General features: G+C 37.0%; 1 protein-coding gene across 2 annotated transcripts in view; it reads left to right on the forward strand.

Annotated features, from left to right (window-relative positions):
* The window catches only part of pdzrn4 (PDZ domain containing ring finger 4), a 104,969-nt gene extending 90,652 nt beyond the window's left edge, over positions 1-14,317 (forward strand). Inside the window, exons 5-9 of one of the 2 annotated variants that reach the window (XM_073946718.1) lie at positions 5,057-5,155; positions 7,498-7,560; positions 9,353-9,454; positions 11,725-11,841; positions 11,925-14,317. In XM_073946718.1, the coding sequence (XP_073802819.1) occupies positions 5,057-5,155; positions 7,498-7,560; positions 9,353-9,454; positions 11,725-11,841; positions 11,925-13,493 (1,950 nt within the window). In that variant the 3' untranslated portion in view covers positions 13,494-14,317. The remainder of the gene's footprint in view (positions 1-5,056; positions 5,156-7,497; positions 7,561-9,352; positions 9,455-11,724; positions 11,842-11,924) is intronic. The other variant, NM_001082923.2, reaches the window with a different exon arrangement.
* Positions 14,318-18,948: the final 4,631 nt, after the last annotated feature.

The raw sequence follows: 18,948 nt of genomic DNA on the forward strand, positions 1-18,948 counted from the left end.
TCTTAAAATTAATAGTTCCTAAAGAGTTATAATACTTATCTTAGTTTACTAATGCATTATTAAAATCTCAAATAGTGAATGCACTGTGAGTTTCATTGACTAACATTAACAAAAAAATACTGCAATAAATGTATTTTTCATTGTTGTTTTCCTGTTAATGAATACATTACCTAACGCTAACTAACACAAACCTATTGCTGAACCTTTTTCCACTTTAAAGAACCCAATGCAATGAAAAGGTTGATCAAACCTTTATGTTTAGGAGTGCACCAGATTTTTTTGTAGATTGTGATAGCTTGATTGAATTAATCACTTATAAATCACTGTTATTGCATTCTTTCAAAGTGCAACAGAAAAAAGTTTTCATTGTATTTCCACCATAACTGTGACATTTGTCAAAATTTCTAAGTGTTATTTTACACTATAAAGAAATGTCTAACAGCTTGTGTGAATATTTTCACAGAAAGTGTCTGTAGCTTATGATTCAATTTGTTTTTCTATTGCATTATGGGACTTCTGACTTTTTATGTTTTTTTGTACATTTAATTTTATTGATATGACAATATATTAATGTATTTAATACAATTATTTTAATTAATTCTTTTCATTAAAAATGCTTTATTTATAAAAAAGTACTTATTAATTATTTGCAGTAATCTTGTTAACATAATAAAATACATGTAAATCAATTTATTTCAGTCCTACTGCAAACTTGATAGTTAAAAGAATGTATGTATTAAATAATTTTAGTGAGTTACTTTATTCATTTATTAATTTCCTTCAAGTTAGTCCCTTTATTCATCAGGGGTTGCCTTGCCACAGCGGAATGAACCGCCAGAGTTATGAAATAAATACAAGGGATAGTAATGATGTGATAAAATCCATCACTAACATGTCAGTGCATGTTGATAAAATACAAATTAAAAAGTATTTTAATTTTGACCATTTTTAAAATAAATTTATGGAAATTATTTTCATTCGTTTTTAATACATCTATTTTACTTGCATGCTTTACATTATTTTTTATATTTTTTTATCTGAAATAAATTATTTGCATCACCACACATAACTTGAATGCTTATATTATTTTATCTTTTTTTCATTTCATGGTCAAAGGATACAATTAATTAGTTTAATCTTCATACTTTCTTCAAAAAGCCATTTTGCTTTACTGTTAAGAAATTGATGCAGATGGAGAACTCTCAAAAAAAGCCTTTATTCCTTTGACTAATAAACAAGGGGAGCAGATTAGACTCCACTGAGGTGTAATTAGTTTTATTTTTGTAATTAATGTTCTGTCCTACTGGGTCTCACTTGCTCGTTTGGGTAAACAAACGCATGCGCGTTAATGAATCATTATTATGAATATTTGTCATGGTTGTTTGAAGGTGGATAAACAGCTTGTCACCAGATGTTTCATCAAAAGAGTGACATTTGGAGGTTTAATTCATTACATATGATCTATTATTGAATTATGATCAGTCCATACCCAAAATGAGAACTTTATGGCAGTAAACACTTGATATAAATATAGCTGATGAATTATACAGATTTTCAGCCAATCAGAATCCCTCATGCTTAAAATGTCAGACAACAAAACTGTTGAACTATTAATAGTTTGTTTTACAATAAGCTGAATATTTTGAGTTTTGTGGGTGCCATATAAAGTCTATTCTGTTTTATCATTCTTTTAATGAACATGCCTTATGTCATATTATCATCAGTAAAGTGCAGAAATGGCTTTATGACGTAAATGATCATATGATGCAACATAAGAATAATACCAAGAACAATAACCAGCCCAAGCTAAGTGGAAATATCAGCCAATGTTTTTGGAAACTTAAAATTTGTTTCTCTGTGTACGTTTTGTTGCACGTTTTTGTTGACAAAGCCCCAAGAGGGCACCGTCTACATTTTTGCAAATTCAAAAATGTATTACTTGTTGCACATTTTGTTGTACACTTCAGATACATCACGTTGTTATGTACAAAAAAAATTGTTAATAATATGTCTCTGTAAACATCATTAAGCCTGGTTTATACTTCTGCTTCAAGTGATCGGCGTGACCCAGGGAGCATGCAACGCGCCTAGCTGTGCATTCATATTTGTGGGCGCTGTTTCTGTTGCTCTGCAATAACACTTCTGAAACGCTAGTTGGCAGTAAAGTGTTTATGTTCCTCTCTGCGCTGTAGCATATGCGTGCGCTTGACGCAGAAGTATAAATAAGCCTTTAGTGTAAAAAGAAATAAATGTTGTTGGCTCCATGCTGCCCCTGGCGTTAATTTAAGCGAGAAACTGCAGTCAAAAATGTCTAAGTTCTTTTTGCGGTTTCACAAAAAATGTAGGCTTTTCAATGAGCCTGTGTTGACAATGACACATCAAGAGAACAATAATAGGAAGAGAAGTTTTGTAGTACGTCTTAAAGCTTTCTAAAATAGTTACATTGTGGTCCATGTAAACCTGCTGGTAACATTATGGTTAGGTGACCTGATAACAAATGACCAGGTAAACACACTTAAAAATATTGCATCCTAAAGAGTTGTTGTTGTTGTTGTTGTTGTTGTTGTTGTTGTTGTTGTTGTTGTTTTAAAGGAACCAAGAGGGAACGATAATAGAAAAGTTCTGTTCTGTAGTACATGTTACTATTGGTTTTATTGTTTTTATTTTACTAAAGTCTATATTTATTTATTTATTTTTATTTATTTTTTTTTCATTTATTTATAATTTAGTGCACAAAAAAAGCATTCTTGTTGCTTCATAAAATAAAGAATCACATGGGCTACTTCCTTTCTAGGCATTCAGAGCGGAAATTACTTAGGGACAGAAACCTCTTGGATTTCATTGAACATATATTCAAATGTGTTCTGAGAATAAACAAATGACATTTATGGAGAAAGTAGCACAGATAATGTCGAAAACTAATAAGTCATTTGTGTAATCTACTACCAACACAGGTGCAAAATAGCAAACTGACTATGACAAACCATAAATTTACTTCTGAAAGTGGAGAAACTCCGACATCTGCATATAAAATGCTGAAAAAATGCATTTGCAATTTTTTGAAATGCATTTTTTTCTGGTTTATATCATAGTGTATCTTGACAGTCATTTTATATATTTTTAAGCCGCTGGCACAAGCTGTTTGTGAAACTTGTTCTACATCTTTACGGATATCATTATAGTTATCATCTATGTTATGATGAGCCAGACTTTACTCTACATTGCTTCACGCCTGGATGAGAATTCTCCATGCATAATAACTTCAATCTGTCCATCACCAGCAAATCCTTCATATCAGTCTCAGAGGAAAGCACAATTTCACAGAAGCACTTCACCTCTCAGTATACAACACACATCCTGGATTAATATCACGATCTATAAAATGATCACTCCCGTTTTCCAGTTCCATCACTAGTTTAAGAAAGATTGTGTGGATTATTTTGCCGGGTCTGTTGATCCTCTTTGATGAGCATGCGGCCTGAACAATAGACTTGCAGAAAATATGAAGTATCACTGAGCTTCTCCAGCAGATCAATATGAAGCCGTATTAAAGCCGCTGGTGATGAATTGCATCCATTGTGCGGACTGACAGTAACCCACATTCAGCTGAAATACGAGAAAGAGTTTGACTATTTATATCCACAATGCACACCGCAAAAACTGAAATCCGAGAAAGTCGAAAAATCTTAATTCTGGAAAACTTTTGTTATTATTTTGCCAGGCAATTTATAAAAGACTAGATTATGAATCTTGATGGGGTCTTGATGGATTTTTCTTTCTGCTTTTTACTAGAAATGTAATAAAGTGCAAGCTGTTGTATTCAGGATTCAAAAACAAATTCAAATGTCAAGAATCCTATATTCATTCATTCATTCATTCATTTTCCTTTGGCTTAGTCCCTTATTTATCTGGGGTCACCCCAGCGGAATGAACCGGCAACTATTTCGACATGTTTTACGTAGCGGATGCCCTTCCAGCGATTTTGTTTACCCAATTCACCTATAGAGCATGTCTTTGGACTGTGGGGGAAACCAGAACACTTGTAGAAAACCCTCATGATAGTAGATCTAGTTTACCCAAAAATTACACTCACCTCTCCATTTACTCACGTTCAAGTCATTCTAAAATTTATTAATTTCTTTCTTTTGTTGACAACCAAACAAGATATACTTAAGAATTTTGGAAAAAAGCAGCTATTGACACCCATAGTACGTACAAAAAATACTATAAAAGTCAATGGCTGTTTTTCACCCCAACCTTCTTCAGAATATGTTGTTTTGTTTTCCAATAGAAGAATGAAACTCAAGAAGGTTTAATAGAAGTGGAGGATGAGTAAATGATGACAGATTTTTACTTTTAGGTGAACTGTCTCTTTAAGTCAGTGTTGCCTTCCCCATTTCTCCCAAGTGGTCGGTTTTGAAATCATTTGAAATGGCCCTGGAAGAAAAGTGAAGAGCTCATAGAGTGGAAGTGGTAAATCTGGTTAATGTGTTGGGTGGAGTGGTTGACGTATGACGCTGGTCGACCGATAAATGAGTCGTTCTGCTCGACTGAACTGAGGCCAGTGTTATAGTGGCGTGTCGAGCTCTGGCTAACCGTTCTCCTTTGACAGATGAATGTCTCTCAAATGAAGCCCTGTCACCTGCGCCAGGCTTCAGTCGTGACATATAACCCTCGGCCTGCTTGATTGTATCATATTTCAGGGGGGACATCTTTCTGTTGGACACATTTGATGCTCTTTGAACCGTTACTGGTCAGAATAATGTAAAGCTCAAACATTTAAGATGACTCTAGTGCTCCGCTCTCAGTGCTGGAGTTTAGAAGATATCAAAAGCGGCTTTAATTATTTATTTTAGGCAAAACTGTGCTTTGATGAACTGAAATCAGACAATTGAGTAACTGTGAGATCCGCTGTTCTATATATTGATGTTTTTATTCATACCGGATGTTAAGTGCTCTTTAAAAAACAGTTAAGTGCTTCGTTATGATGGGTTTAAATGGAATGAATGTACGAATGACTTTTTTTTATCTATCTGGGTGTGTACGTGTGTTACAGGAGGTTGAGCTCTGTCGAATGAACAGCCAGGAAAAGCTGGGTTTGACTCTGTGTTACCGCACTGATGACGAGGAAGATACAGCAATCTTTGTTGGTCAGGTTGGTAACTTTTATTATTTAATTTTATTATTTATTTATTTGCTTCTTTGTTTGATTTATTTTATTTTTTGTATTTTAATACTTTTAAAATTTATTTTATTTTTTATTTCCTTTTTTATTTAATATTATAATAATATTTAAATATTTTTATTTGATTTTTTAATTTATATATTAATTTTTTTATTTATATGTTTTTATTTTTTATTTTATATTCAATTTTGTGTAATTTAAATTTAAATTTTGTTTTATTTTTATTATATTTTTATTTTTTATTTATTATTTTATTTTTATATTTAAATTTTTTATATTTTATTTCATTTTTTTTCATTTTTTAATTTAATATTTACATTTTTTATTTTAGATTTTTTTTATTTTAGATACTTGTATTTTTTATTTTATATACATTTTATGTAATATTTTTGTTTTAGATTTATAATATTAGATTATTTTATTTAAAAAAATGATTTTATATAACATCATATTATTTTCCCAATTTATTGTATTTTTGTTTACTGTTGTTTATATTTGCTTCTAAAGGCTTCATTTCATTAGAATAAAATCCCTGGTTTTTAAACTGCAATTTCTTATATTGCAACGTTATTCATTACTCACATAGTAACCATGTTTTCTTTCACAGACCATGTGTTGACTTTTCACAATAGTTTCCAACTCTATTTTAGGGTTTTTCTTGCAGCAGTTCAGTTAAATAAACAATGATCTACTGAAAATGAGCACTTTTAGAACACAGAATACTAATTGGGTGACCCGTGTATAATTCATCAACACATGTTACAGTCACCTGCAAGATGTGACAGCGAACATCAGATTTGAAGCAGGCAATCAATTTAATCAGACCGAACCCCTTTTAACACCAATTTAAAATTTTCTGAAAAGTAATTAAAAGATAAAAGCCGGGTTTGATCCATCCTAATTATTCCACATGACCATATTCCTTCACTAGAATTAAAAACCGTTCAATGTGGAAAACGTTCTTGTTTTCCAAAGTTCAAATGGCAGACGAAAGTCTACTGATCCAAGCATGAAGAGAGCAAGTCGAGTTTGGAAAATGATTCCGCACACAGACAGTGCTTTTTCAGTGTTTTAATTGCTGATTTTAATTAGCAAGCAGTGGCACCCCTTCTGTCTCCCGTGGAGTGTAAAATGGCACTTTTTTTCACTCTCACCTTCTTCACTCACCAAAGGCTCAAAACAAGGACTGCATTTCAACAGAGGGGGATTTTTTACCTCATTGTACAGACATTGCCTGTTCTTACACCATTTCTCGCCTAGAGATATGTAAATGTAGAGCACCTGACATCAAACGCTGGCAACTGCTGCTCCTTTTCGTATCATCTCCTGAAAATATATCATAAACAACCTACAGAAATCTTCTATTAATACATGCCTGTGGAGGACGGGGGCGGGGTGGGCGTATATTATGCTAATATTAGCAATTAACAATGCATTTATGCGTATAATGTTAGTCAGATTTGTATTAGTCTTATACACGTGTCTCTCATGTTCAAAAGGTATATATAAATAGCAGGGCCGGAGTGGGACACCTTTTCAGCTCTGGAGTTTCAAGCCTCAGACCGGCCCACCTCAGTTCACGACTGACTATATTAAAATAAGTAAATAAATAAATATTTCCAAATCAGTTTCTAATGACACTATCACGTCTTTTTTTTTTGTTGAGAAAACAGCTGCTTTAGAACTTCAAATGTTAAACAATCCTAACAGTATTATATGTCTTATCAATAAAAATGAAAACACTAAATTACTCTAACGAGGATCGAACCCGGGTCCGTGGCGTCTTAACCTAACGTGCTATCCGCTCGACCACAACAACTGTTTCATGAATGATGACACAACTGAGTTTTATCATTATTAAAATAGATCAAAAGAGAAGAGTTGCGGTATAATAATGAATAAAAAGGCTGTGGTCAAGTAAATAAATAAATTTAAAAAGTGTGATTGCTGAGAGCAACAGATTCTGGAGCTAGGGACACCGGCCCTCGCGGCCAAAAAACAGACCGGCCCACCGGGAATTCTCCCGGTCCTCCCGATTAGCCAATCCGGGCCTGATAAATAGGGAAAAACATATTGTCAAATCTTTTATATACTCCATGCTGCATTCTCTTGTGTGCATGTTATATTGATTTCTATTTTTTTATTACATTCTTTGAAAGGAATGGATTTGTTTGCGGTTTTGGACAGATATGCAAATGAATCTATTACAATAATGAATTCTTCTTGTGATAAGTCATGGAATTATTGCTGGTGTGTTGAGATGAATTATGACAATTTGCATACTGATGGCGTGTTTGTTGTACTGTTGATAGGTCGAGCTCAACAGCATCGCTGCGAGGGATGGACGCATCAGAGAGGGAGACCGGATTTTACAGGTGAGATATACATTTAATTCTGTTTCACACAAACACAATAATTCCCTCGTATAACCTATTCTTCAAACAATGAAATTTTTGCCATTATATAAATCCAGTGTTTGGCAAATTGAATCTTTTACATTATTTTTCTTACTCTTTATTAAAAATAAATTAAACATTTATTCTAAAACCAGTCTAAATTATAATAATAAATATAGGTGTATTATTAAATTTGGTGTGTAAATTAAATATACAGGGTTGTTTTAACCCTGTGTTGGGTCAAATATGGACAAACGCAACCATTGAGTAAAAAGTGTCATTTAAATTTAAGTGAAAGAAATTAACCCACAATTGGGATTGTTCATTTTTGACACATTGTTTGATAAAAACAACAAATTAAAAATAAATACATCAAAATAAATCTAATGAAAAATGCTGATGCATCAAAAAAATTGTTGCAAAATATAAATGTATATGTGTGAATGATTTCCCAGTATTGGTTTGCAGCTGGAAGGGCGTCTGCCGCGTAAAACATACGCTAGGTAAGTTGGCGGTTCATTCCGCTGTGGCAACCCCTGATTAAAAAATGGACTAAGCTGAAAAGAAAATGAATGAATGAGGAAAGGAATGGGGGAATGACAGTGTATGGGTGTTTCCCATTGAAGGGTTGCAGCTGGAAGGGCATCTGCTGCGTAAAACATATGCTGTATAAGTTGGTGGTTCATTCCACTGTTGTAACCCCAGATTAATAATGGGACTAAGCCGAAAAGAAAATGATTAAATGAATGAATGAATGTGTGAATGACAGAGTATGGATGTTTTCCATTGATGGGTTGCAGCTGGAAGGGCATCTGCTGCGTAAAACATATGCTGGATAATTTGGTGGTTCGTTCCACTGTGGCGACCCCTGATTAATAAAGGTACTAAGCTGAAAAGAAAATGAATGAATGTGTGAATGACAGTGTAGGAGTGATTCCCAGTGATGGGTTGCAGCTGAAAGGGCATCTGCTACATAAAATATGTGCTGGAAAAATTGGCGGTTAATTCCGCTGTGCTGACCCCTTTATTAATAAAGGGACTAAGCCAAAAAGAAAATGAATGAATGATAAATGCATTATTTTAAATGATTATTTTCTAAATGTTGTTGTATAAAAATGGTCTTCTTTAATCATAAATAAAAAATGATAAGTGTTATATAGTCACAGTTTTTTTTGTAATGTATAGGAGAAAAATATGTAAAATTCAGCTTTAGAATGGCTCTGGTTCTGCAGAATGCACACCAAGTCAGTGTGACATTCAGCAGAGACGGTAGGGTTAAAGGTTTGCAGAATTTATGAGCAAAAGACGATAAAGAGAGAGCGAGATACAAAGGACACAAGGCATCTGTGGATGTAACAGTGAGGGAGATGAATACAGTGGTTCAGTGCGCGTCTGTCTCACTCTCTCCACCCCTATTATCTTCTTTTGACAGTGCCATTACTCTATAGAAGAAAAGATGAACGGCACCTGTCAGAGGCTGCTTAATTGTGTGTCTGGGCGTGTACCGCCACAACGCTTTTTATAAATGCTGCGGCTCCTGCAGCCCAGTCGGCAGTCTTAGTAATCGATGCAAAGTCGCTCCTCCAGTAAATGCATAATTGACTGGAGGTTGTTATCTCGCAAGGGGGGCCTAGTTTTGGTGAGGGTGAGGAAATGCAATTTTGCTCCACTTCTGTCACTGATGAAGTGTGCTTCCGGTCTGAAAATCCTGACACTCTGTCATTATCTTTGTGTGTATGTAATTGTCTCACTGTGTCCATGTTTCTTCCAGATAAATGGTCGTGATGTGCAGAACAGGGAAGAAGCGGTTGCACTCCTTTCAAATGAAAATTCAAGATCCATAGTGTTACTTGTCACAAGACCTGAAGGACAGGTGAGGCTAACATAGATTTTGTGGCCAGCCAATCATTGTAAATACTGTAGAGGAAGGATCATCAAACTTGTTCCCGAAGGTCCAGTGTCCTGCAGATTTTAGCTCCAACTCTAATCAAACACTCCTGAACAAGCTAATCAAGGTCTTCCTTAGTATTCTTGAAACACCCAGACAGGTCTGTTGAGGCAGGTTGAAGCTAAACCCTGCAGGGCACCAGACCTCCAGGAACAAGTTTGGTGATCCCTGCTGTAGAGCATATGTCTCAAACTGGATTCCTGGAGGGCCGCAGCTCTTTTCAGTTTTGCACCAACCCTAATCAAAAACAGCTGATCCAACTAATCAAGGTGTTTAAAACCACTAGAGTCTATTAATCAGGTGTGAGTTGGAGGCAATTGGAGCTAAACTATGCATATGTAGCGGGTCCAGGACTCCTGTATCAGCTGACAGTTTAAAGATCCCAGCAATCTGTTAAATGGTGGAATAAACACAAGACAAATATATGCGTGTGATCAGCTCTCCATGTTACTGGGCTATCTTTATTTTTCTCAACATGTTCACATCAAACAAATTTAAATGGCAAGACTTGCAATATCTAAAATACATTGCTATAGCATTTACTGTTTATACATATTGACTGTTTCAGCCTCCTTCTTGTAAATAAACAGCATTTCTTTGACAAATATATTCATCAGCCAATAGCTGTGTAGTACATCTGTGTATTCACACGCTATTTAGTGTCACATGAATCAAATAAACTTAATTGGCTTTTATCTGTACCAAAAATGCATTAAACATGACATTCTCTGAATGTTTTGCCCATATAGATCACTCACATGCACTTTTTAAAGCAAACTAAACATTATTGGAACTGAAATACATGTATATACAAGCATATTCACCTTTATTAAACTATTTGAGTAGATATAAATCCCCTTAAATCGCGGGTAAACATCGCGATTTTAAACCCTCATTAAACATGTAAATGTAATCAAACACAAATCTTTTCCAAAGACTTAATATGCACAAACATGTATACTTTCCATATCAATACAGATTGACAATTAGAACAGTCAACTAACCTGTTAAATGGTGGAATAAACACAAGACAAATATATGCGTGTGATCAGCTCTCCATGTTACTGGGCTATCGCGAGCAGTCCAGAAAAGGCTGAATCACACACTGTGCTCTCTTAGCGCCCTCTATCGCTCTGGCGGAACCACCATTCCCTTTATACATTCACACATGCATATCATTAATATCCTCAATTGTGGCAAACCAATATTTGGGGTGTCACACATAGCTATGCTGTGGCCCCCACCGATAGAATCTGTGTTGTGGTAAATGTGGTTCTGGATTCCCATCAGCAGAAATAACCTGGTGGTGAGTGGTAGTTTCAGTTGTGGGATCATATACTCTTGACACGCTGTGCCCATTTACCATGGCACGGAGGCAAATACTCCACTAGTGACAACATTGTGATATCAAATGCACAAAGGGCTGAACAAATCCTAAGTACATTACATGTTTTGAAGAGCATATAATGCATATAGACCTACCAGAATATAACAAGATATCTCTGATTCATTTGTTGTTTGCAAAAAGAACATAATTTATATTGAATGGTTGTCACAAGATGCTTTTTAGGAATTCTGAGCACAGTGCACAGGTTTGTTCTCTTGACACCCCAGCCCCCTCAGGTCTCCCTTGCAGTAAGATTGCATTTAGTATCCCTCTGTAAAAATAATACTCTGGCCCCCCTTCACTGTGAGCCCCTTCTAGCCTTTGGGCCTTATGCACTCTGCTCCTCATTCCCCTCCACTTACTATGCCCCTGGATAAAACATCTATGGGGCAGCCTTGGTCTAATAGTCAGTAGGACTTGTAACCCAAAGACCGCAGGTTTGATTTCTGGTACTCGCAGATTGTAGGTTTTGGGAGTGAATAACCAGCACTCTCACCATGTTTAAAACCATGGCCGAGGTGAGTTCCTTGACCCCAAGGTTCCCCAGGCACCACTGCATTGGTTGCCACTTCTCCTGGTGTGTGTTCACAGTGTGTGCATGTTTCATTGCTTTGTGTGTGCACTTGAATTGATTGAATGCAGAGCACAAATGAAGAGGATGTCACCAAATTTGGGCTCATGTCACAATTTCTTTTTCTATCAGACTCTTAACTGAAGCAAATGGAATGTTAGGTTTGATTAAAATAAGCTCTGATACTCTGTTGTACATTTAAATAAGAGTGAACCATATTGGGCTTTTGTTTCTTAGATGGATGGAAACTGGCTTGACGAGGATCATCATGATTTCCTCGAAGAGCTGAAGATGGAGATTTTAGAGGAACAGAAAAAAGAGGGAATCCTTCAAACAGCAGGTTGCATGAAGCTTGTAAGTGCGATCATATTTGTCAAAGCTCATGCTCCTCATGTTCTGTCAGGTATTAAGCAATTGTGTCTGTTTGTGTTTTGCAGTCTACAAGGCAGGAGGATGCAAGTACAGATACAGCAACATGCTCCTCCTCCATTCTTGAGAAAGACAGTGGCATGAAATGTAGCTTTGAGGAAAGTTCTGAACATGAGTTTCTGTCTTATCCCCGGACTCAAAAACAACTTCGGGACAGGTGGGAAGCAAGCTCACATTTGGTTCCTATGGACACCATGCAGGAGAAAAAGGGTCAGGATAACAGATTGAGCGAAAACGGGGTGGAATGTGACCATTTTCAGCAACTTCTAGAGCTTAAGTGCCAGATCCGCAATGGTGGAGAATGCGGGTTAGTCTATAGGCGAAGCAGCACTATTGAGTGCAGCCTCACAGAGCAAGGTGGAAGTGGAGTGGCAAGGGAGTTGCACATGCTCAACGAAGAGCTGCGCAGCATTGAACTTGAGTGTCAGAGCATCATGCAAGCTCATCAGTTGCGCAGGAGCAAGCATGACTCACCTAGAATGGATAAGGAAAATCGTCTGCGACGTGGCAAGCTTGCAGATATTAATGAGCATCCTGAAAGACTACAAAGTGAGAAGCTCAGAGATAAAGACAGCTCTAGTGCCTACAATACAGCTGAAAGTTCCCGCTCAACTCCCCTGGGAACAGAAGGATCACCTGATCACTCCTTACAACGTCGAATCCACTTGACCAACCAGAGGAACCTTCGAAGTATGCAGAGTCCCTACAGTAGCCCCATCTTGTCTTTACCCAGCCAAAGTAGCTCCACTTGCAGCCGTGCCCATACCTACACCAGCTCCACACCTCCATTACAGACCCCCATCACCAGTCCCGGATCACAAGGACCCAGCCAGGCCTTCTCCAGCAGTTTGGAGCAAAGTCCCAGCAACCCTTCAGAGTCAGACCCAGCACTTCCTGCTGATGATGAGCGCTGTGAGAAAGAAAGAAACAGGAATAGGTTAGCAGCGGCTCGACAATATCATTCGCCCTACCACACCAGCACTACAACAACCCAGCCTCCCAGCACACGCCACTACCAGAGTTACCTTCAGCTCCTACAACAACATTCCTCTTCCTCTCTGGAATACTCCCAAAGTCAGCTTAGCCTCCTCAGCCTCCGCGGACGGCCTGGACCTTCGCAAGCTGGTAGACTTGAATGGAAGGTCAAAGTCCGAGCAGACGGAACCAGGTATGTAGCACGTCGTCCAGCACGAGATCGTATCCTACGTGAACGAGCCTTACGAATAAGGGAGGAACGCAGCGGCGGGATGACTACGGATGATGATGCAGTCAGCGAGCTGAAGATGGGGCGGTACTGGAGCAAAGAAGAACGCAAGCAGCAGCTAGCCAGGGCAAGGGAACAGCGACGCAGGAGGGAGTTCATGCAGAAAAGCCGACTTGAGTGCCTCAGGGAAACTATGGGGACGGCAAGCGGGGAGGTCAGCATCCTGGAGCTCAGCCATAAGAAGATGCTGAAGAAACGAAACAAGAAGATCCTTGACAACTGGATGACCATTCAAGAACTCATGAGTCATGGAGCACGAGCACCTGAGGGCACCAAAGTTCACAATGCCTTCCTTTCAGTCACTACAGTTTAGCGGAAACAGTGACCCTTGTACTTGCTTCATTCCAAGTGGCCATTTTATAAAGGTGAAGATAAAGATATTTTTCATGCTTTGTGGAACTAATCCTTTGTGACAACTCATTTCAACTAAACTCAAGACTTCAAGAAATGTGAATGTGAACTCTTTTGATATATTTGACACTACCGTTGACTCTACCGTTACAGACCTCGCTGTGTTTTCATACTAGAATGTATACGAAGCGGTTTTAATAGGATTTTACACACTACATTGGTGGTTTGAATGTAGTGTTTCTTTCCATGCATTTGTATTTTATAAATTGCAGGTTTTCATGCGATATAAAATACGGTACTTGAATATCGGCTTTTGCTGCCATTACATCTTTTAAATCCGAAATGTAAATATCTGTACCTGTTCTTACAAAGACCTTTCATGGATAAAGGTCTCCATTGCAGCTTAATGGTTTTACAAGAGTCATTTGACATACACAATGTTACCATTTTAATAGTATTGTATACAATACGTACAATTTTTGTACTCTTCAGTATGAACATTATTTATATTTTTTGAGTTTAATAAGTTATTCCATCTTTCTAATGCCAAATGACCCAGTCTGTATCTCACTCAAGCGCTAAACATGGAGTTTCTACCACTCATTGTGCCTTGTACAGAGGCTCATTTTTCTACCACAGGTTGTGAAGAGACACCCTGAGTAATCTTGCTGTCATGGTTTTTGGTCTCTTTTTGATGTGTAAGACAACTTTGTAGCCAAGTCTACGTGTTCTAGGTGTGCTACATGAGGGAAAAAAGAATAATAAATTATTTACAAAACATAAAAAGGTTTATAATCCTTGCTCAAATAATGATTTTCTAGTTTTGTAGGGCAGACATGGGTATCAAGGCTTTGATCAATTCACGTCTTGATTGACTGCTTGAACTAATTAAGCTCAAGATCAAGACCTGCACTGCAGAGATAAACTGTGATTATATCATTAGAGTCAGACAACATTGGCATTTGTCCGATTCGCATCTCACCCAAATACCACAGCTGTCATTGTTAAACTGACATCCTGTCTAACAGCAGCATTAAAATCAGATCTGTTTGATTGTATGTTTATGAAATACTTTGCATAAAATAACTAGCTGGTCGTCTTGCTTTCTTTCTAGTACCATTCTATATGTCATGCTCAAAATCTGTGTATTTGTTCATACAGAAGCAGATATTGAATTGAGATTTAAATGGATTTTAAGTGGTATATAGTCAAGTACTTGAAAGTTACTTTTCAGACAAAGTAATTAAAAAATTAATTTAGTTTTAATAATTTAGTTCATGTTTATTTCTATATTGCTTTACAATGTATATTGTGTCAAAGCAGCTTAACATAGAAGTTCTGGTACAGTGAAACTGTCAATCCAGTTTTCAGCGTTGAAGTTCAGTTCAGTGTGGTTTAATTTTCACTGCTGAAGATCAAAACACAAGAGCAAATGCATCGATGTGCAGCTCCACAAGTCCCAAACCAAGCAAGCCAGTGGCAACAGTAGCGAGGAACAAAACTTCTCCAATTGACGAAAGTGAACGGGAAAAAAACTCTAGAGAAACCAGGCTCAGTGTGGCATGACTATTTCTCCTCTGGCCAAACATCCTGTGCAGAGCTGCAGTATAAGCTCCGGAGGCTATCAAACACTGGACGTCCATTGTGGAGAGACTGCAGGGGTTCAGGCTGCCCAACAGGATCAATGCGAAGACTTGTCTGTCACTGTGGTCTTTCAGGAATCAGTCTCATGCTCTCTGCTCTTCCATGACTGCCACAGCATCTGCTCAGGATACGGCCTGGTCCAGGATTATGGTTACCCTGGCATCATTTCTTAACAGGTCTTGGATCGCATCAATGCCTCTGCATAATCTCTAGAGGCCTAAGGATGAGTATTCCCAAGTGAAAATAAAGAAAATAATTAGCATAGCTGCTGTTCATAGTATATTTAAACACGAGATGCCAAAATGAAGTGCTATAAATGAAAACAGTAGTTACATTAAAAAACTAACAAAATGTCTGGTGCAATAAAACATTAATTAAAGGGAGGGTGTTCTACAGGTGGTTTGTCAAGCCACTCACTTGCATGTAGCACATTCAGGCATCATACTGTTATGTGATGCACTGTGTGTATGCTTTACTAAAAAAATAGGTCTTTAATCTAGTTTTTAACTGAGATGGTGTGTCTGAGTCTCGGACATTATCAGAAAGGCTATTCTAGAGTTTAGGAGCCATAAATAAGAAGGCTTGACCTCCTTTAGTAGACTTTGCTATTCTGGTTACTAACAGAAGCCCTGAGTTTTGAGATCTTAAAAAGCAGGTTGGAATTTAATGATGTACATAGCTTTTTTGAAACTTAGCCAACACTGGATTTCAGGAGGACCGCTTTCTTTCACAATTAGCATATCTATGAGTCTTTTAGATGCAAAATCCTCAAAAACCTGATGCATCTGTGCACAAATGTCTTTACTGTACATCTTTATGATTGATTATAAAGTATGACAACAAATACAGGTTAAACTAATGATCTAACGCCATATATGAAGGCATAAAAAAGACCCTTTGGTATTATTTGGGTAATTTGTACAGACTATTCTTACACAGATGGTTCTGACTGGATGAAAGCTGCCCGCGGTTGTTAGGATGGTTTGTGTGTGATGGAGGTTGGAGGCTTTTTTGAAGTCTAATGTTTTTCATCTTTGCTATGAATGTGTGCTGCATGTAAAGACCTGTCTGCTTCTGTTTCAAAGTGATAACACTAGCACAGATCTCATGCGCGGATGCCTTAAACCTTCAATGCGTTGAGTTTCTTGAACGCTGATTTCACTGAGACCCCTTTGAACACATCATTATTGTACCATCAGTGTCCAGTAGTAAAACTAAGCACTCAGTATGAATAACCTGTAGACTATTTTACCAATTTGGCAGGTAAGTTTATTAGAAAATGCATTCTTGTTCACATCAATACATAACTGTGTCACAGAGTTTTGTTTTACAGGAGAGCTAACAAATTCATGCCAGGGGAGCTCAAGAATATGTTGAATATTTCATCATGAGGAGGTGTGTGTGGATCCATCTTTTCATCATAAATCCTCTTCATTTTTAGTGGTTTAATCGTTAAATCCTTTCCATCTTTCCCATTTTCACAATGTGAACTCTCAGGTTTATGAAGATTTCCTCATTACGAGCTGCAGAAATTTCTCCCGTCTTGCATTATGGCCCTGATGTGGATGGACTAAACGTAGAGAAGAAGGTGTTGTATTATGTATGCCTGCCAGTCGTTTACCTCGTTAATTTTCTATTTCACTTTTATTTATTCATAAATGCTCATTATGACTGACAGAACGGAGACTTGTGAAATGAGAGAAGGGATATCAAAGCAAATGCCTTTTTTTTTTTTCTCTCCCCTCGTTGTCTGTGTGCGTCTCTCTCTCCACTTTACTACAAAGAGTAATGGAGAGCACTGCTGTCAGTCTCTGTGATATTCACACTTCACCTCAGAGACGAGCTTCATCTGTTTTAAAGAAATAGTGCACCAAAAAATTAAAATACTCTCATCATTTATACTCACCCTGCTGTCATTTAAAACCCACACACAGCTTGCTTTGCACAGAACACAGCTGGAACAAGTGTTGGTGACTTTTTAGTGCTCATTTAAACTACAGTTTGTTAATTAAATCTGTCATCTTGTGTTTGTTCATTCGTACATCTATCTATCTATCTATCTATCTATCTATCTATCTATCTATCTATCTATCTATCTATCTATCTATCTATCTATCTATCTATCTATCCATTCTTCTGTCTGTCTGTCTATTTATCTGTCAATGATTTGTACTTACAATAATTCATTTGTTTGTATTTCATTCATTTGTACGTATATTAATTCATTATTGTATTATTGTTCTATTTTATTTACTTTTTATTATTCATTCTATCTATAATTTCATCTATCCATGATAAAAAATTATAAAGTTTCTTGTATAGTTTGTCATTCATTTTATATCGCAATCCAACATTCCTTTCATCTATCCATCCATCATCTATCTGACTATATCCATTCATCTGACTCCACCATTCTGATTCTGTCCGTCCGATTTCTCTTGTCCGATTCCTTCCATCTGATTCCTTCCATCTGATTCCTTCTATCTGATTCCATCCATGTGATTCTTTCCATCTGACTCATCTATCCGATTCCTTCAATCTGATTCAATCCATTAGATTTTTTCCATTTGATTCAATCCATCCGATTCAATCCATCTGATTCCTTTCATCCGATTCCTTCCATCCAATTCCTTCCATCCTATTCCTTCCATCCTATTCCTTCCATCCTATTCCTTCCATCCAATTCTATCCATCCGATTCCTTTCATCTGATTCAATCCATCCCATTCCTTCCATCCGATTTCATCCATCTGATTCCATCTATCCGATTCCTTCCATCTGACTCCATCCGTCCGATTCCTTCCATTTAATTCCATCCATCTGATTCAATCCATCCAATTCCTTTTATCCGATTCCTTCCATCCGATTCCATCCATCCGATTCCTTCCATCCTATTCTATCCATCCGATTCCTTTCATCTGATTCAATCCATCCGATTCCTTCCATCTGACTCCATCCGTCCAATTCCCTCCATTTAATTCCATCCATCTGATTCCTACTATTGTTACTTCTATCTATAGTTCTTTCTGTCATACCATTATTTCTATCACATTTTAGCATGGTTATTTGATCATATATTGTTCTATTAATAGTTGTAACTTTCTGTCTGTCTAAATGTAAATATATAATAAGTATTCACCTTTATGTATCCATGGTTTCAGTATTCCACAATAAAATAACAGCACATCCAGATTGGGAACAGCATGAAAATTAGTAAATGATGACAGAAAGAGGAGTCTAGACTGACTGAACACACAGTATAAAAAGTCCTGACACAACATTGTGTAGCAGCTTTTCATTTCTGTGGTGTAGAGCGTGTCACGCTCCTCTTGAGTTTTTGGTGTACTTGAGCTGAACTCAGCATTATTTGATAGTGTTTTTTTTTTTTTTTTTTTTGCATGCTTTTTGAAGCTCCAGCTCTCGGAGCTCTCTAAGCCTGTTGGGAACGCAGAGACATGAGAGAGCATGATAAAAAATAATGGGGTGAATCCAAAAACATGGGCAGATGAAAAGACAAAAGAACAGAGAGCTGATCGGGGAGGGAAACAGTGCTGTGTTTTTAATGGTCATATTCTGATTTTGATGATGGACATGCAGGATATGAAGCTGCTCTGTAAACAGCTTTATGGTGTTTTTTAACAAGTTGTCAGAGGCAGAACAGAGTTTTTAAGAAACAATATGGAGGTAAAAAGTTGGTAGAGGTATTCAAGTTAAAGCAGTGCTGTTGTTGATAACTAATACTTTAGTAAAATGGGAAAAAAAGTGAATATTTAG

Source organism: Danio rerio, chromosome 4 (genome assembly GCF_049306965.1).
Source record: "Danio rerio strain Tuebingen ecotype United States chromosome 4, GRCz12tu, whole genome shotgun sequence".
NCBI classification, from domain to species: Eukaryota; Metazoa; Chordata; class Actinopteri; order Cypriniformes; family Danionidae; genus Danio; species Danio rerio.